The sequence below is a fragment of the Arvicanthis niloticus genome, chromosome 5 (assembly GCF_011762505.2).
Source record: "Arvicanthis niloticus isolate mArvNil1 chromosome 5, mArvNil1.pat.X, whole genome shotgun sequence".
In the NCBI taxonomy this organism is placed as follows: Eukaryota; Metazoa; Chordata; class Mammalia; order Rodentia; family Muridae; genus Arvicanthis; species Arvicanthis niloticus.
This window is the reverse complement of record NC_047662.1, coordinates 55915940-55934852: the sequence shown is the minus strand read 5'-3', so window position 1 is coordinate 55934852 and position 18913 is coordinate 55915940. Positions and strand designations below refer to the sequence as shown.

The 18913-nt window shown below is 40.5% G+C and overlaps 1 protein-coding gene across 4 annotated transcripts in view; it reads right to left on the bottom strand.

Moving 5' to 3' along the window:
• Mysm1 (Myb like, SWIRM and MPN domains 1) overlaps positions 1–9499 on the bottom strand; it is a 38310-nt gene extending 28811 nt beyond the window's left edge. For 3 of the 4 annotated variants that reach the window (XM_034502376.2, XM_034502378.2, XM_076934654.1), the window contains exons 1-4: positions 9397–9499; positions 5608–5683; positions 4006–4076; positions 1540–1617 (exon numbers count right to left, since the gene is read on the bottom strand). In XM_034502376.2, the coding sequence (XP_034358267.1) occupies positions 1540–1617; positions 4006–4076; positions 5608–5683; positions 9397–9458 (287 nt within the window). In that variant the 5' untranslated portion in view covers positions 9459–9499. Of the gene's footprint in view, positions 1–1539; positions 1618–4005; positions 4077–5607; positions 5684–9245; positions 9363–9396 lie in introns of those variants that run through there. The other variant, XM_076934655.1, reaches the window with a different exon arrangement.
• Positions 9500–18913: the final 9414 nt, after the last annotated feature.

Here is an 18913-nt window from a genome sequence, read left to right as displayed (position 1 = left end):
CCCAATGCTGTGCCCCTTTAATACAGTTTCTCATGTTGTGGTGACCCTCAACAATAAAATCATTTCATTGTTATAACTGTAACTTTACTCCTATTATGAATCATAATGTAAATACCTGTTTCTGATGGTCTTAGGCAACCCCTGTGAAAGGGGATTGGGAAGTGCTGTTCTATCCAGTCCTGGGCTAAAACCAAGACTTCTTAGTCTTACAGGAGAAGGAAGGGAAGGAGGCAGCTGAGGCAGCTGGTACCTGGACAGTGAGGTTTACCCTGTTCCTTATCTCTTCCAGAATGCAAGAGACCAAACAATACAATCCTTGGGTCTGAGTGAACACAACACTAAAAGACATCAAAGGAAGTCAGTCTGATAGCAAGTAGATCTCTTCAGACTGAAAGTAAACACGAGGCAGTAATATATTCCCCAAATCTAAGAGTTTAAATCACAAAACTTTGGCATCTCATTTACTGCTTTTAAATTCTGTATCACAAGAAATTAAAGCATACTAAGGAAGCTCTCTAATGTCATCTTCTCACTAACTTCATTTTGTTATTTAGCAAAATATAAAAGTCAGAGTCTGCTCGGTGCTCAAGCTTGCATTTATAAATGAATAATGACCATCTTTTAGTCCAGTTAAAAAGGTATTTGTAAACCTTTAATTTTTCTAAAACGTTTTTAAATCAGGTGTTGCTATGTAGCCCTGGTTGGCCTGGGACTCTGGGTAGAGCAAGATGGCCTTGAACTTGTGGAAATCCTGATTCTGCCTTCCGACCACTGGAACTACAGGAATGCCCGGCCTCTTTCCTAAGTAATATTTAGAAGTCACAGATCCAAATAAAATTGTACACAACACATTTAAAATTATCAAACATAATATAAATCAACTCAATTTCCAATACAATCCACAGCAGCTTCTAAAGATTTCCCCATAAATCTTAGCATGTGATAAACTGCTGATAAGAACAATCCACAGCAGCTTCTAAAGATTTCCCCATAAATCTTAGCATGTGATAAACTGCTGATAAGAAGATATTTTTTAAAAGCCTGGCAAATAAAAGATGGCATAAAATTACGTATTCTAACATATGCGCCAAAGCCATCTTTAAAAAATATCCTCTTTTGAATCAAGAGGGCTTTTCCACTGACCACTCCTAATTTTTACAAATTTTCTTGTAATTTTCAACTGAACTAAAAAGGTTTTAAAAGGGGTTGGAGGGCTCAGTAGTTACAGTTTCAGTTGCCAGCACTCATATCACGCTGCAACAACTGCCTGTAACTCCACTTCCAATGGACTGGACACCTCTGGTCTCCATGGACACCTGTACTCACACACACATAACCATACAGAGATACAAGGGAACACACATAATTAAAATAAAAATAATTTTTATTTTTTTAAAAAAAGTTTTTTAAAATATAGATACGTATATAATTTTTGCTTTTTTCTGCAGGCTACACATGAAAAAAGAAAACAGAAAGCTTGTAAACAAGTTTCTAAAACTGCAATTCAAAACTTTTAATAGTACTATAAACTGATTTTACCTGTTTGTGTATTTTTTATCATCCTCCTTTTGATTAACCCAGAATTTTCCTGGAAGTGATTTATTAGATAAATAATACCTATGTATTATTAAGGAAACTTAAAACAATATTAAAGTCATATAATTCTTATGTGATATCAAGTAGACAGACTGGTCAAATACAAATGTAATCAAATTCAAATGTAATCAAAACCTATTCCTCTAAAAGCCTGCCCAGAGCGCAAGTCCACACCTCACATGGTGCCTATAGGGAAGATAACACAACAAACACACAACACAATGTCTGCACAGCATGCACCACAATGATGCTGCTTTCCTTCTCTTCCCTACCACAAGTAGCTAAGAAAGAAGAGCCTCAATCATTTTCTTTTATAAACTATGAATAGTAAAATAGATAAGTTTGTTGTGTAGGGTAATTTGGGAACCACTGTTTCTGTATGTTTAAAGGTCACAGAAAGAACTCAGAATTCTTCTACCCATTAATACAAGTAACATCAAACTTACCAAGTAACTCCCTTCAGTATTGCTGGAACTAGCTTGCTACAGTTTTCCCCTAAGTCTGAACTATTCTTCATTTAACAAATATCAACTACATGTCATACATTAGGCTATGTTCTAGAGACTACTATATATATATATTTTTTTTTCCCCTGTCCTCTAAATGCTTATGTGTAACTCTTAGTCTACTTGTTTCTACGTTTGGAAGTGAACAAGCTACTACTTGTTCAATAACCTAGAACTGCACTGTTCAATATGGTGGCTACTAGTCACAGGTCTGGATCAAGCATTTGGAACACAACTAGCATTGAGATTTAGTACGAAAATAAAATGTACTGTAGATTCCAAAGACTTGTATGAAACACTGATGTTTTTATTTGGGGCTGGGAAGATGGCTCAATCAGTGCTTGCTATACAGTCTTGAGGATCTAAATTAGGGTCCCTAGGATCCATGTCCAGAGCTAGGTGCAATAGTTTGTGTACATACAATCCTAGCACTGGGCGGCAGACACGGGTGGCTCCCAAGAGCATCTGACTAGCTAGCTAGCCTAGCCAAATCAGTGATCTTCACATTCATAAGAATCCTCACCTCAAAAAATAATGTGGCTAGTGAATAAAGAAAACACCCACAGTCAACCTCTAACTTTGTATACACATGCACATACAAACATGCCCCTGCATATACACACATACAATACATAGAAAGAAACAATGTTTTCATATAAGCAAATATTTTAAAGATATATTGTAAGAGTATATGTTATAAAAATTCATTTATTTTATTTTAAATGATGGTACTAGAAAATTGGTGATTGTATGTGCCTCTTTAGTCTAAGCAATAAATATAATATTGGGAGAGTAAAGGGCTAACCAATGGCAATTAAAAATACAGAAAAAAATTCAAATTAGTTGGGAATACATAACAGAAATTCTGGATTAGATAGTGAACAGAGTTGGTTGGAGAGATGGTTCAGTGTTTAAGAGCACTAACTGCTATTCCAGAAGGCCTATGTTTGATTCCAGAAACCACATGGCAGCTCTCAATTGAGATGTGTCAACCTCTCATAGTCTCCACAGGTACCAGGAACAAGAGATTCAGGTATACATACAAACAAAAACGCATAATAATAATCATAACAGCAACAACAATGAAAACAGCAGCAGCAATAGTGGACAGAAATCCATAAAATGAGTATGAAAAAGATAAAAATAAGCCAGTATTCATTAGTAATCTTTAAACAGTATAATATATATATATATATATATATATATATATGTATATATTTATATTTATTTATACAAGTGTTTATATATACTATATACAAATACTTTAACCAGTACAATATATATACATTTATATGTATGTGTATTTATATAAGTATTGATATTTATTTATGTAAGTATATATATGTGTGTGTATATATATATATATATATACACTTCAATCAGTATATTTTATATATATATAAAGAAAACTGAGCCTCAAAGAAGTTAAACTGAAGCAGGATAAGCAGTTAGTTGCTGAGCCACAGATAAGGACCTACAAACTCTGGGGGAAAATGAGTCTATTTTGTTTTTCATTAAAATTCCTCTCATAGCATCTGTAAACTGCACAGTGTAATGTGAGAATTTCCACATGTTCTTGAGCCTTGCACAGATAAGTATCTCTCAGTTTTAGCTTATATTGTTGTGAAAATGGAAGCTTGGAATTAAGATTCTGACTTAAATATTCTACCATTTCTAAGCATTACCCACAATGCATGCAGACTTGGATGTCAACAAAAACTCAGTCTCAGATTCACCAGTAAAGCATGCTATTTTTTGCATAGATAAGTGACATGAAATTACACCATCAAAATCTGTGGCCAAACAATACTCATCTATTTACAGTGGCCTCTTCTGTAATGTTTACACTGATTCCTTTTGTAGCCCAAAAACCTTTGCTCTTCTCATAATCAATGAAGGATACTCTTCTTCCAACAGCATTTTCTCAATGACAGCTCTATTCTCGTCACTGATGGTGCTATCCAGAGTCCAAGGCTATTTAAAAACAAAAGAATGGCACGTGTAACTCTCTATATATTTTATTACTTAAAAAGCTATCTTATTTCATTGAGAGAAAGACGATATAAACAATAACAGCTACAGCTCACTAGATAAATATACAGATACATTCTGATTTTCACAATCACCCGGAAACAGGCATAAATAGTCCACAAAGGCATCTAGAGCACTGATGGCATGTTATGTAGAAGAGAAGAAGCCTCACAGTAAAGCCTGTTGGATTCCCAGGGTCATACCCTCTACCTGCAAGCAATAATAATGGCCACCATGCACAAAAGAACCCCTACGCTTCAGGCATTTTGCTAAACACTTAACCTGTTTCCAAAACTCAAGTCTGTTTTTCTTTGGCCACAGCCTGAGTAAATAATCATACTCATTTCAATTCTCAAAGTTATTTAATTCTCAACTCTTTAAGCCTCATACTATTATAGTCACCACCCACACAATACCTTTGAGTATCTAATTGGCTTCCCAAATGAGACATGCAAAATAGAATTCAGTATCACCTGTCTCCATCTGCCTTTCCAACTTTGCCAAGAGCACTGTCAACTACCACTTACCATTTAAATAGCCAGGAATCACTATGGATTCTTTCCTTTCTCTTCCATCCCCATAAGCAATTTACCTAACAGCTATACCTTCAAAATATAATTTAAACTGGTCCCTTCATACCTTTTCTGGAGCACACAGGATTAAGGCACTATTTAAAACCTTGCTTGGATTATTGCAAATGGGTCCTAACCAGTCCCTCTGTTTCTACTCTGCTTCCCTCTAGTCCTTTCTTTATCACAGTACCCAAAGCATATCTGACAAACTGAATCCACTAATCTGTACTGAAAGCTATATGCTTCAATGTCTTGGTTCACTTCCAAAGTTTAAACTTGTCAGCATAAGCCAGTGCTTTTGCACTCACTATTTCTTCTGCTTGGCATGTTAACTGTTGTAACTCATGTATCTGTTCATTTTCCCATTATATTTCAAGTTAAATGTCACCCCCTTAGTGTTCTTTATTGACTTTTCCTTAGGGATTCCCCCAACCCAGTAACCTCAGTCAACAGAGCTTATTTCGTTCACAATTTACACATGGTTTGTCTGCCTAGGTATTGCCTAACTCCTGTTTTGTCTATGAATTCCGTGAGAGCAGAGCCACATCTATCTTGAAGGCACTTGCAGTGCTTTAACCTGCCTTACTGTCTGCCATGGTGAGTATGCAGTTACTGCTAAATGAAGACATGGGCTCTGTGATATCCATCTTCCATCTGAAGAAATTGAAGTTGACAAATGTAAGAAGTGGTAAAGATCTGTCCCTACATCAAGCTGGATCTAAATTTATTTCAAGAGATCACTTTTTTATAGTTGAAAAAAAAAAGGTTCCTCTATTTTTAAAGTAATTGTTTCCATATACTACCACTATGGTTTTGGAGAATTAGGCCTTAGTTAAAAAAAGGAAAAAAGACGCTCTGGGCAACTAGCTGCAGTGTTACATCACCTAATTTAGCATACTTACAAGACAGCCATTCTCCCTTCTCCACGTTGAATCAAGATAATGATCTTGAAAAACTGATGCTGTGTTTACATCATTTCTGTAATAAATACAAAAAAATACAAAAAATAAATACAAAAAGTAGACAAGTGATATTGCATCCATTTTCAGCTACAGATCATAGGACAGAGCTGGCCAGATGCTGATACTAAGCACCTCCTCTCCTTAACAAAGATCTGAACACAAACCTGCTCTGCCTTTGCAGCCTATGTGGGGGACCGACAATGCAGCACAACGGCCACAAGCACACACAGACACTACAGGTAAATCTTTTAGAACCAACAGCTAGGTCTGCCAAGAGTGCAAAACGCGGGGCTACTATCATTTCAAGTTAACTGCAGAAACAGTTTCATGCGGTCTACCATAGTGAGGATTTGCAACATTCACACTCTGGTATATGCATCAGAACACCTACCTGAATCTCCTTAAAGACTGCAAGTTTCATTGTTAAGCTTAAAATAACCTTTCGTCTCAAACCTGCCAGGCTTCCACTGTTTCCTCTCTTAGTCCTTGTAACATCAGTCTCTCTAGTGGTCCAAGCCACAAATCTGAACTTGCCCCATCTTCACAATCCAATTCAATCTGCCTCCTTTCTTCACTGTTTCCACTCTCTGCTCTAAGGACCCATAGTTTCACACTTTAAGAGCTTTACTAGATCAATGCAGGAGAAAAAGCTAGCAAGCCAGCTTCTCATCTTCCTCCTCCTTTGTCTATTTACCTCCATCGAACACAGACATAAAGTTTATTGTCTGTCCTATCCAACAAGAATTAATAATTTTATGACAGCCGGGACCTCATTTTTACAACTGCTATATATACCCAGGGGATGACACAGAATGTAATCAACAGTTGAGTGAATGAGTAAACAAGCAAGTGGGTAATGGACAGAGGTCTGTAGTACAGAATGAAGACTTTATCACAAAACTACCCAGCATGGTGGTACTTAATTGTAATACCAGAACTTAGAAGGTAGTGGAGGATCAGGAGTCCAATTAAAGTTCCAGGCCAGCCTTAACAAAGCCTATTGGAAACTGAAAGTAATAACATAATCAGATTTGGATGTAGAGAAAATTATTTTATTATAAAAATACTAGAGAGACACAGCAATCATTTGTATCTACAGAAAAGGCAGTATGAGCAAGAAGAGTGTTATCTGAAAGGATTCTTAGTAAGTGACTAGACGGGGAAGTAGAAAGATGGCAGAAAGAAAAAGGAGGGAGTGCAGGTCTGTGCCTTGAGACTGGATGGATGCTTCCATTATGTACTGAACTAGGGACAGCTCAAAGACAGATCTGAAAGAGGGAAGCTGATATAGTGATGCAGAGGTACTTGGGAGACACAGAAGTGATGGTAGGTTCTAGTTAGAGTCCTGATAGAAGCTCACAGACACAGGTCAGAGAAGGATTAGGGAAATAAAAACAAGTATTAGGTTGAATTTGAGGAACTGTATGTTTATGCATCAGAACAGCAGGGTAGCAGAACATCAACTTGACAGAAATTAAGTCATGAAACATGCCAGGCTTGGAGATGTCACTCTTTTTCTCAACTAGTGTTCAAAAGCATTCTGAAAAGGAAGATGAGAAGAAATAATAGTTGAAAGAAAACCAAACTGCAGTGTTTTATTTTGGTATCTAGCTTTCAGTAAGTGCTTAAAATTGGTATGTTTCAAAATAACCTTCAAGAGTTCTTAAAGGCTATTGTCCTCTGTAACACCATACCTCAAGGGGCACCTGTCACACTAAATTCAACATGATTTGAACTCCAGCATTACTCCACAAGTAATGTCAACGATGCTCTGTAAGCAGTAGCTGACATCAGGAACCTTCATAATCCTGCTTGCATGATACATTGAAGAAGAAAGAGAGAGAGAGAGAGAGAGAGAGAGAGAGAGAGAGAGAGAGAAAGAGAGAGAGAGAGAGGAGGGGAGGGGGAAAGGAAGAGAGGAAAGCAAATATAAGACAGGACATGACTGTTCCTAAGTATGGTGGAGAAGAAAGTTTATTGTAGATAAAAGGGAAAGCATGCACAGCAGTGGGAACATGTCAGGGCATCCAGAGTGAATATAACCCTGAACTGGGCCATGTAAGAAGAATGCAGAGAGAAGCTACAACCAAGAGAGGCCACCTGGGATGAGAGACTGCCCAACAGGGTAAAGGTCAGACCAAAAGGACCAGATAATCTAAATGGCTGGATTATAAAGAGAAAGGCAGCCAAGCTTCTGGGCTGAAGAAAATAGGGTAGGGGGCAGGGTATGCCAACCATACCCTGCAACAGGCAAGGACTGAGGAATGATGGGAGAACCTGGAGATCAGGTCAACTGTCACATATTAATGTCATATCAGGTAGTCATTTGTCCCTGCTTTGAGACCTAACATATGAAGTTAACATTACACGCCACCAGTAGACCCAAGTGTCAAAAAAATAGTATAAGAAAAAGGGACAAAAAACTAAACACAACCAGAAAAGTTAAGATAAACCCTTGAAAGTGGCACAGAACTAATGCTTTCGGGTAATATTCACTGAACCCAATGTGAATTCATTCCTTTATGAACTCCAAACTGTCCTTGCTCACTCAGCTCACTGATTCTCAAACACCACAAATTCACACTTGTTCAAGTCTGAAAAATTACACCAGTGTAAAGAGTTATTGCTATCTCAGGCTAGCCACTTAACTTTTGAATTTCTCTGCCCAAGAACTTTAGAGAAAATAATTTTATGAACTTAACTACCTCTCTCTCTCTCTCTTTCTTTTTTTAAATCACATTTTAAGAGCTCACTGGCTATTTTTAAATGCTTCTTATTTTGGTGCCTTATAAAGGAGGACTGGTAGTCTACAATGGAGCACCCCTCCCGTCAAATGAATTATCTAGGCTGAAAATGGTGCAGTATTAGTAACAGCATGTAGTTCAAAAGAGTTCTAACGAAGTCGCTGACAAGTTACAGGTAATGTACTTGGCTGTATTTACAACTCAGGTCTTCTGACTTCTACGTGAGGTCCTATTCTAGCCCACGTTACTTAAACGGGGGAATACTGCTTCCTCCTAAAGGTACGAGTCAAAGCAGGTTCAGTTTAAAATCACACTGCCCGTTCTGCAGGCGATGGTATGGAACAACATCCCTTACTGGGTCTTCACTACATGATCCCTAACACAGCAAAGAACACATATGTTGAGCGTTTTACATAGGCTAAAACATCTTTCATAATTATTTCATTCGATGCTTACAACAGTAAGATCGACATGTGACTCTTGGTTTCCAAGCCTTGCTCGGAAATGCCTCAAAATGCCTTGACCAGGGTCAGAATGACAGTAAACAGGAAGACCAAATGCAGAAGGCAAGCATGAGCTGTCCAACTCTAAAATCTGGATCCTTTCAGGTAAGCTGCCTTTCCCCAAGTTTTCAACAACTTGCTGAAGAGGAACCAAATGACTGGACCAAAGTCGCTTGCAGGCGCAGGACCAAGTGTCTATGAAGTCAGGTCCTGTAGACTAGACGCTAGTGTTCAAGTTGCTGGGAGGAGCCTGAGACAAAGCGAATGCAGGAAGGAATCCGAATTGGAAAACATCCACCACATCCCAGGAAGTAGAGATAAACAGTCCAACCTGGAGCACTGGGTCCACGCCCAGACCCGGCCGACTTCCGGCTAGGAGCACCCCCGGGTCCCGACGCCGTCCACAAGGACCCTCGGCCAACCGTATCCTCCGGCCCTTGCCTAGCACAGCCCGGCCCGCAGGTCCCCGCTCCGCGCCTCACCCAGGTTGTGCAGCTGCTGCCACATCGCCTTCCACATCCACGTCCGCCTCCTCCGCCTCCATGACTGCACCTGACGCACGCGTACTTGCGAGATCCCGCGAGATGCGACGGATCGGGGGCGGGACCGGGGGGTGGGGCCTGTAGTGTGGCGCACTTCCGGGGAGAAGTCCTTTCGTGTAAGACCAAGAGACTGCGTGAAAGCTGCTTCCCCGAGGATAGCGTGGGTCATCTCTCTTCTCCCACGTATTACGTGGGATTACTCACAGCAGCTATCTCTCCATTCAGGCGAGAGACCCTGCTTCGTGAACTGTGCACGTGGCAGCCAATGTCTCTGGTTCAGTTTCACACACGTACACACGCCTACCCGCCCCGCCCGCCACGGTGAATTATTAGAATGACTCAGTGGAATGGATGCAGATTTCACGGATTTTATGTTATGGATAAGGAAATAGACTCAGAAAACGTGATTGTTCAAACATAGCTAGGTAGACCAGTGTTTTAAACTGCCCTAAGCGTTCACCATATACATACAGATCATTGCTGAGAATCTGAAGCAAAGAACATAACGGTTTTCCAAGAAATTAGATACAGCCTTTGCATTTCTCTACCCTCAGATGTGTCTCTCTTATAGTTAGAATCCCTGGCTCGCTGTCTCTTCCTCAATCGGACTGTGACTTCTTTAAAGAGAAAGCCTGTCTGGTAGTCCTGACACTCGCAGCATTCAGCAGTGTCTCACATATAGTAGGAACTCAGTAAATGTTGGACAGGTAGTGTGTTGGGAACAAGCAAAAGAAACTTGTTTTAAGTACTACCATTTCCTTTTCATACTCCATTTAATCATAGGGGTGAACTAAGTTCAAGGTCCCGGGCATTTAGGGAAGCTGGGGGACTTCCCAATACCTGAACAGCTTCTGTTGTGAGAAGACAGTTATTTGAGTCCAGCCATCTCAGAGACAACTTATAAGGAGACAATTGTCGAGTACAGTCATCCCAAGGAAAGTTGTAAGGAGACCGTAGTTTGAGTCCATCCATCTCAAGAACACTCTCCAGCTTGCTGCAGGGTCAAACTAAGTTCCTGTACCCAGGCCCAGGAACCAGCTTCTATCCTGATTGGTGGAAACTCTTTTGCTCAACCCCTTATGTCAAAATATGACTGGACAAAGCTATAGCTTACCCTGCTTGCTCTCCCTTGCTTTATGGTTTCATTCTTTAAATATGCTATATAATTCCCCTGAAATGTCACCTCCCGACTCTGTTCTATGTTCTACGGTCCTGATCGATCAGTAGTGGCTTGAATACAATACATTTTTGTCATCTGCATTGACTCGGCGTTTGAGTTACATTGGATCTAAGAGGACCCCATAACAAGTGAATGAAACAATAAAGTGAACTAACCCACCTCAGCCTGAGAGGGTGATGGCAGGCAATGTAGAAAAAATTTGTAAAATAGTGCCTGGTGCTCGGGAACTGAATAGTGTGAGTTTGACTTCTCAGGACAACCTGGATCCTGTTTGTTTGTTTGTTTGTTTGTTGTTTGTTTGCATGTTATCAGATAACTCATCTAGTAATCAATGTGAACAGCTTGCCTGACACAGAATAGGCACTTAAGGGTGCCTCTTGGATTTAATTGGGAAATGCAAAAATAGAGATACCAGTCTCTTAAAAGGAGCCAGGAATTACTACCAGACGGAATTCTACAGCACCCAATTACTCAGGCAGGGTCAGGGATGGTGCCTGTTTGCACTACATGCGTGAGGAACTGAGGAAACCTTGAACGAATGTCTTGGGACTGATTAGAATTCCGGGTGAGTGTGTACTGTTGAGATGCGTTCAGCCATATTAAATACCCAAAGCCTCATTCTCATGGGACAGCCATCTCTGTAGGGGTCAGGCTCAGAATGGCAGAGCAAGCCTTCCTGTGGTCCAACTATGAGAGTTTATGAACAATTAATCACAGTGTGCAAAAACTAGCAAGTGCAGTGTCTTCCTCCAGGCTGTTTACAGCCCAAGGCTGTTCGCTTGCCAGGACCTCCTAGAGACTATCTAAGCCCTGCCCCTGTGCTGTTCATAACTGTGTTGAGGTTCTATATTGTGGGCTCTGTGTTGTGGGTATAGTTGGTCCCACTCCATCAGAGTGTGATCAGCCCACCTGACCCGCCATTTCTGTGTATACATCGTTTCTTTTCTTCTCTTTTCTCTTTAATCCCTCATCGCCTAGTCATGTTTCAAGGTCCACACCCATGCAGGGAAGCTGCACAGACTGGGAATTCTCATCATTCCTTGGGTAGACAATATGAAGGATATGGTCTAAGGAAGAATAGCTGTGGGCAAATAGGCCATTGCTTTGTCACTGCCCAGCAAACCTTAACAGCAAAACCTGAAAAGATTAAACTGTTTCTAGATGACTTAACTTCATTATCACCTCCAAGTAATATGCAGAAATAAAAAAATAAGAAGTATTCAGCCTACAGCAAGTTAAGGTTATAGTGTCTGGCATCCAATAGTTAGACATTCAAAGAAGTAAAATATAAGCCATAGAAAAGACATTGTTTCCACTGAAATCCACTTGGTTCTAACACAGATGTTAGCCTTGCTATGCTTAGGACTTACTCATCCAGTTCTGACATGTGAGAGAGAGTCTCTATGCTAGAACATTAAAACAGTGATGCTAATTATTCTCTGTGTTTAAAAAGTTATGTAGAGACATGGAAGATATGAAAAGGATGACATTGATCCTTTGGAAATGGGAAGTATATGCCAGAGACAAAACATTTGATGAGACTGAAAGATATTCAAATCTTATAAAAAATATAGAAAGTTTTTATGACCCCCTAGACTTGAGCAAAAGAATGCAGGTTCACTAGTCCCAAGGAAGCAGAACTGAATGTAAGATTTCAGGCCTTCACTGCCCCAGGATACATTCCGGGAAGAGTACATTATCCCTGAGTCAGAGGACACTTGCTGGATTAACATTCCTCAAACCTCAGGGAAGAGAACCCACCTGTGGGTGGGGAAGGCCCAAAGCAGGAAGACACATTCCTTACCACAAAGAAAGATGCAAGTCATCTGGGTGGTCCCAGGAACTGGCTGACCACAAGATGAATGGTTGGGCAAGGTTACATTCTTACAAAAGATAAGTGTATAAGATGTTTTCCGCATGACCCTGACTAAATTTGGGTTGGGACCTTTTAAGATTTTCTACTGTTTTTATGTTATGTTTCCTTGTTAACCTCCTCACCCCCCCTTGGTTTGTGGTTCTGCCCTTTATAAGCCCTCCACTCCCAGCCCATGAGGTTGACACTCCTCTGCCCCTATGTGGGTCACAAGTCTCGGCCTCAGTCGACTGATTCTGAAATATACCTCTTGCTGTTGCATCAAGAATAGTGTCTTGTGAGTTTTTGGGTGGCCGGGGATTTCTGAGGCTTAAGGGAGGTCCTCTTTAGTCTTGTAAGACCAATTCCAGAGTTGATATTCCTGATGTAGAGTGAAAAATTATAAAGACCATTTTATAAAATATATACAGGCTTTTTCTTTACCCCTAGACCTAAGCAAAAGAATGCAGGTTCCAGAAAGCAGAACTGAATGTAAGATTTCAGGCCTTCACTGCCCCGAGATACATTTTGGGAGGAGTACATTATCCCTGAGTCAGAGGACACTTGCTAAATTAACATTCCTCAAACCTCAGGGAAGAGAACCCACCTGTGGGTGGGGAAGGCCCAAAGCAGGAAGACACATTCCTGACCACAAAAAAAGATGCAAGTCATCTAGGTGGGGCTGGGAAGCTAGTAGCCACGATGACAGGGCAAGTGACAGGGTAACAACTGAGAAATAGTTGGGCAAAGTGACAGGGCAACAACTGAGAAATAGTTGAACAAGTGACATGGCAAGACCACATTTTTGTGAGGAATGGGTGTGCAGAGTGCTTTCCACATGACCCTGAATCATTTAGGTTTGGGCTCCTCTAGAATGTTCCACTATTTTTATGTTATGTATCCTTGACAACCCCTCACCCCCTTCCGACTCGCCTGGTTTGTGGTTTTCCCTTTTTAAAAGCCCCTCAGCTTGCTGGTCTTTTGTCAAACTCTACTCCTGTGTGAGTGAGCATTTGACAGTTGGCTGCCAACTCTGCTCCTAATAAACCTCTGCCGATTGCATCCAGGTACTGTGTCTTGCGATTTTTGGGTGGCCGTGATTTCTCGAGACTTAAATAAGGGTCTCCTGAGTTTGGAGGTTTTCATTGAAGAATCAATAAACCTGATCATATAACAAAATACACCATTCAAAATGAAATAGACGAAGGGATATAAATAAATAAAAGCAGACACTGACTGTTCAAGGAGCTATTTTAACCATCCCACTATATATGCAGTTAGAATCTCTGGGAAGCAGATCAGGAAAACATTTCAGAAAACAATGACTGAAGACATTTCATATTTTGAGGGAAATAATAAATTAATAAATGCCAATAAGTGCATAGACAAACAAATGATATTATATTAAGGTCAATTGTGATAGAATTGCTCAAAACCAGAAGGCAAAGGCTTCCCTTTGACAGTAAATGTCTTCTCGAGAAAGACAAAACCAAGGATCTTGTAAAGCAATATGTTTAAAGTATAAGGAGAAAACCAGCTAGTCAATTTAAAGATATCTTTCTAGCAAACAAACCTTCCAAAAATCAGGCCTCAGAGACATTGTTTTGTTTTGAGACAGAAGGCTTGCTATGTAGTACAGACTTGCCATGAACTCAAGATTCTGTGGCCTCCGTTACCAGAGTGCTGGGATTATAGACATGTACCACTATTCCCAACAAAAAGTTTTAGAAAAAAAATCAATAAACTATAAAAGATTAAAATTATTAAACAATATCTTTCAAGAAAGAAATTATTTTATGAGATGAAGCTGGGACTATATCAAAGAATAAATAACACAGGATACATATATAAGAAGTGTGTGTGTGTGTGTGTGTGTTGTATCTTTGTGTGTGCACATGTCAGTATAAGTCCATGTGTTTTTTAGTGGCCAAAGGTGAATGTTGAATGTCGTCCTCTGTCATTCTCTACCTGACATTCTCTACCTGATTATACACACACACACACACACACACACACACACACACACACACACACACAAAATACACATACATATACATACAGTCTTTTGCTGAACCCGGAGCTCACCAGTGAGCTTCAGTGACATCAGCTGGCCAGCACGGTCCTGTCTCTGCTTTCCCAGAGCTCGGCACATCCCACCAAACGCCACTTTTAACTGCATGCTGGGGATCTGAACTCAGGTTCTCATCCTGAGCAGCAGACACTTTACTGCTTGAGTCATCTCTCTATTCCCATATGCAAAACTTCCCCTTAGTATTTAAATCTAAGATCATTGACTGTTAAAAAAATAGGTCAGGCGTGGGGATACATGCCTGTCAAATTTGTGTTCTAGAGGTAGAGGCAGGAGGATCAAGGCCAGCTTGAGATAATAATAGACATGATGATGAGAATGATGATGAGGATGATTATGATGGTGGTAGTGGTGATGGTGATGATGACTAAGGAACTATGAGAATCATAAAATATGTGACATCAATGTGTACAGTCTAAGAAGAAAGTTATCAACTTGACCATATCTGGAATCAGCTAAAACCTAAAGCAGTTGGCCATGCCTATGAGGGATTTTCTTGATTGGATTATCTGAGGTAGGAAGACCTCCCCTAAACCTGGGCCACAACTTCTGGTGGCAACCCACATAAAAGGACATAGAAAAAAGTGTAGAGTGAAAAATTATAAAGGCCATTTTATGAAATATGTGTAGATTTCTTTGCCCTTAGACATGGGCAGAAAAATGCAGGTCCCAAAACGAGGAACTGAAAATAAGATTTCAGCCCCCCCAGGACACTTGCTAGATGAATTACATTCCTCAAGCCTCAGGCAGTAGGCCCACCTATGGGTGGGAGAGGCCCAAGGCAGGAAGACACATTCCTGACCACAGATAAAGATGCTGCCACCTAGGTGGTGCTATAGCCGGAAGAAGTGAAGATAGTTAATCTGAAATAGTTGGTAAACCATTCAGGGTGGGTTTCTCTGGAATGTTTCACTATTCTTATGTTATGTATCCTTGGTAACCCCTCATCCCCTCCCCACTCCCCTGGTTTGTGGTTTTCCTCTTTAAAAGACCCCTTAACCCATCACTGGGGGCCAAACCTTGCTCTTGAGAGAGAGCTTGTGGTTTGACCGCCAGCCAACTTCCCTAATAAAGCCTCTGCTGATTGCATCCAGGTATGGTTTCTTGTGATCTTTGGGTGGTTGTGATTTCCTGAGACTTGAGGAAGGGTCTCCTGAGTATGGGGGTCTTCAAAAGCTTTTGCTTTTTGCCCTCACTCTCACTGGCAGCTAAATCTATCCTGCTGCTGAGGCATTCTTTCACTAGTATTAGAACCCTGTTCCTCAGGATTCCAACTGAAAGATATTAAAAACTTATGAAAAATATAGAAAGTTTTTATGACCCCCTAGACTTGAGCAAAAGAATGCAGGTTCACTAGTCCCAAGGAAGCAGAACTGAATGTAAGATTTCAGGCCTTCACTGCCCCAGGATATATTCCGGGAGGAGTACATTATCCCTGAGTCAGAGGACACTTGCTGGATTAACATTCCTCAAGCCTAAGGGAAGAGAACCCACCTGTGGGTGGGGATTGCCCAAAGCAGGAAGACACATTCCTTACTACAAAGAAAGATGCAAGTCATCTGGGTGGTCCCAGGAACTGGCTGACCACAAGATGAATGGTTGGGCAAGGTTACATCCTTACAAAAGATAAGTGTATAAGATGTTTTCCGCATGACCCTGACTAAATTTGGGTTGGGACCTTTTAAGATTTTCTACTGTTTTTATGTTATGTTTCCTTGTTAACCTCCTCACCCCCCCTTGGTTTGTGGTTCTGCCCTTTATAAGCCCTCCACTCCCAGCCAACTGGGTCGACACTCTTCTGCCCCTATGTGGGTCACGAGTCTCAGCCTCAGTCGACTGATTCTGAAATATACCTCTTGCTGTTGCGTCAAGAATGGTGTCTTGTGAGTTTTTGGGTGGCCGAGAATTCCTGAGGCTTGAGGGAGGTCCTCCCTTCGTGGGGGGGGTGTGTGTGTGTGTGTCTTACACAACATAGACTGAAGACCACTAGCTGCCTAGGAATCCCCTGGGACTCTAGCACCAGATTGGGACTGCTGAGACATCCAGTCTCATGGACTAAGCAACTACCGGATTTTAGGTCTTTCCATCAGGAGACACCCATGGTTGGACTACCCAAACCACAGCCTGAAGGTATGTACACACTCTTGCCTGCACTCATTCTATCAGGTCTAGTCATTTAAAGAATCCTGACTAGTACTCTGCCCCCATGTAAGGAGGAGGAAACAAAGATCTGGAAGATTACTGTGGCATGGCTTACAAGCTCCAGAGCTGACACTCCAGTGTCACTCAAGTCTTTCCAAGTCTCTTGCTCTGGTGTTTGTTCATATTTCAGTGGAAAGAGGAGATGTTTTGCAATAGTATGTGATTTGGTAGTTTGCCATTTGGTTTAAAATTAAATAACAAGTGGGCGACTTTCTAGTTTGAGGTACTTAAATTCAGAAATGAACAAAGAGTATATTCTGTGGAATGGAATGGAGTTTTTACATCTTTTTATGTAAGCACCAGTGTCCTGTTTGCACTGTTGATTTGAAAACCTTCACAGGAGGCACTGTCCTACAAACCTTCGTAGATGTTGCTAGAGAAATGTTTAGTCAGTACAGCTCCTATCTCATTTTTTGCCTATAGTACTTTTGACCCCACTAGACAGACAGCTTATCCCTGTGTTGTTTCTCTTTACTTCTAATGAATGAAAACGGATCACCGTGTTTCTACTGGAAAACAAAATATAACTGGAAAACTGCAATTTTAATCCATGAATCCTGGCATGTTAGTGCTTATGCTAATTAGTTTGGATTCTAAAGTGCTTTAAGAGCACAAAGTGTCATGCAAATGCTCTCTTACCATTATTTCCATATGAATGGAACTGCCAGCTAAATGACTGCCAGAGACTTAAAAGAATTCCCATCTTCAAAACACAATAGCTAATGAGTAGAGTGGAAGCCGGCTTTAGCTTTATCTGTCCAGAGGTGACAAAGCAGATGAATGCAGACACAGACTTGTGGACTACACTTGGCAAGCCTTAGATACGCCTTTTTTCCAGGAAATGAAGCTGCATCTTCTTTCCCTTTTCCCTCTCCAATTCCCTGAAATCACATAAGGTAGCTACTGAAAATGCTGTTTCCAATATGTTGTGAGGAATGTTTGTCAGTGTCCTCCTTTACATTTTAATTATGGCAATGATACATCCATGAGACATTAGTTGAAGGAGAATTAAAGGAGCCAGCAGTCATAAGCTCCTAATGTGTACCAGGCATTTTACGTTCATTATTTCTTTATAGGCAGACAACAGTTTTCTGAGGTAGGAATTGTTTCTCTTTGCAGATGTGTTAACTGAGGCTCAGGACAGGTAAGCAATTTAACCAAGAAAGGTAACCTATTATCTTTTCATTATATCATGAAGTCTTGAGTACCAATAGCATCATTCTGACTTAAACCTTTCCTTCCCAGCAACCACCCGTGACAGGTATAGCTCCAGGTGAATGGGCATAGACAGGCTTAGGTCACGTGCCAATCTTGAAGCCAAGAGGATTCAGTTCCATTAGGATCACAGGCCGTAAAGAGGAATGGTGATCCTCAAACCAAAGTAAGGCGTATTTTTAGAGACAAGGACAAAGATGGTGGACAGGCAAATTCAAATGCCCTCTGTGCTGTACTGTACACAATTCCCTTCTGTTCCTTTGTCAACACTAAAGACTGAATTTGTGTTACATCAGTAAAGCTACTCAACCTCTAGGTTTCAGTTTCTTCATGTCTAAAATGAGAATGATTACATAGTTAAAAAAGAGAGTGTCTTCCAGAACTAACATTAGTTGATAATATATTCACCTCCTAGACACTTAGTGAATAATGTTACCAGTGAAACAACAAAGAGTATTGGGTTTACTCGGGTTTGTGTCTAGTTGCTAGTTAGTTATGTATGAACCATAATCAAAGTGTTCTTCTGCCTGGACTCCGTACTCAGGACCATTTTCCCAGCTTGTGTGTATTCTCTAGGGATTTGGGTTTCCTTCCTGCCTTTAAAATGGCATCAGGCTATGAATCGGTTCTGAACTACTTTAGCCATTCTGAAGTTCTGGCTCAGAGGTGCTACTACATTTTCCAATTTTTCTCTAAAAGAAGTCAGGAATCAAAATTAACTTGTGAAAACCAATTTCAAAATTCTATAAATGATTGAATCAAACAAATACTTGTGTTCACTGATGATTGGTCCTTTTTTTGTTTGTTTGTTTCTGATGCTGTGTGTAAGGTGTCACTGTTTTCTTGGTTGACACACCCGTCTGTCCCACTACTGTAAGCATCACAAAGTTGGGAGGTAACCTTGTCTGCTTTGAATCTA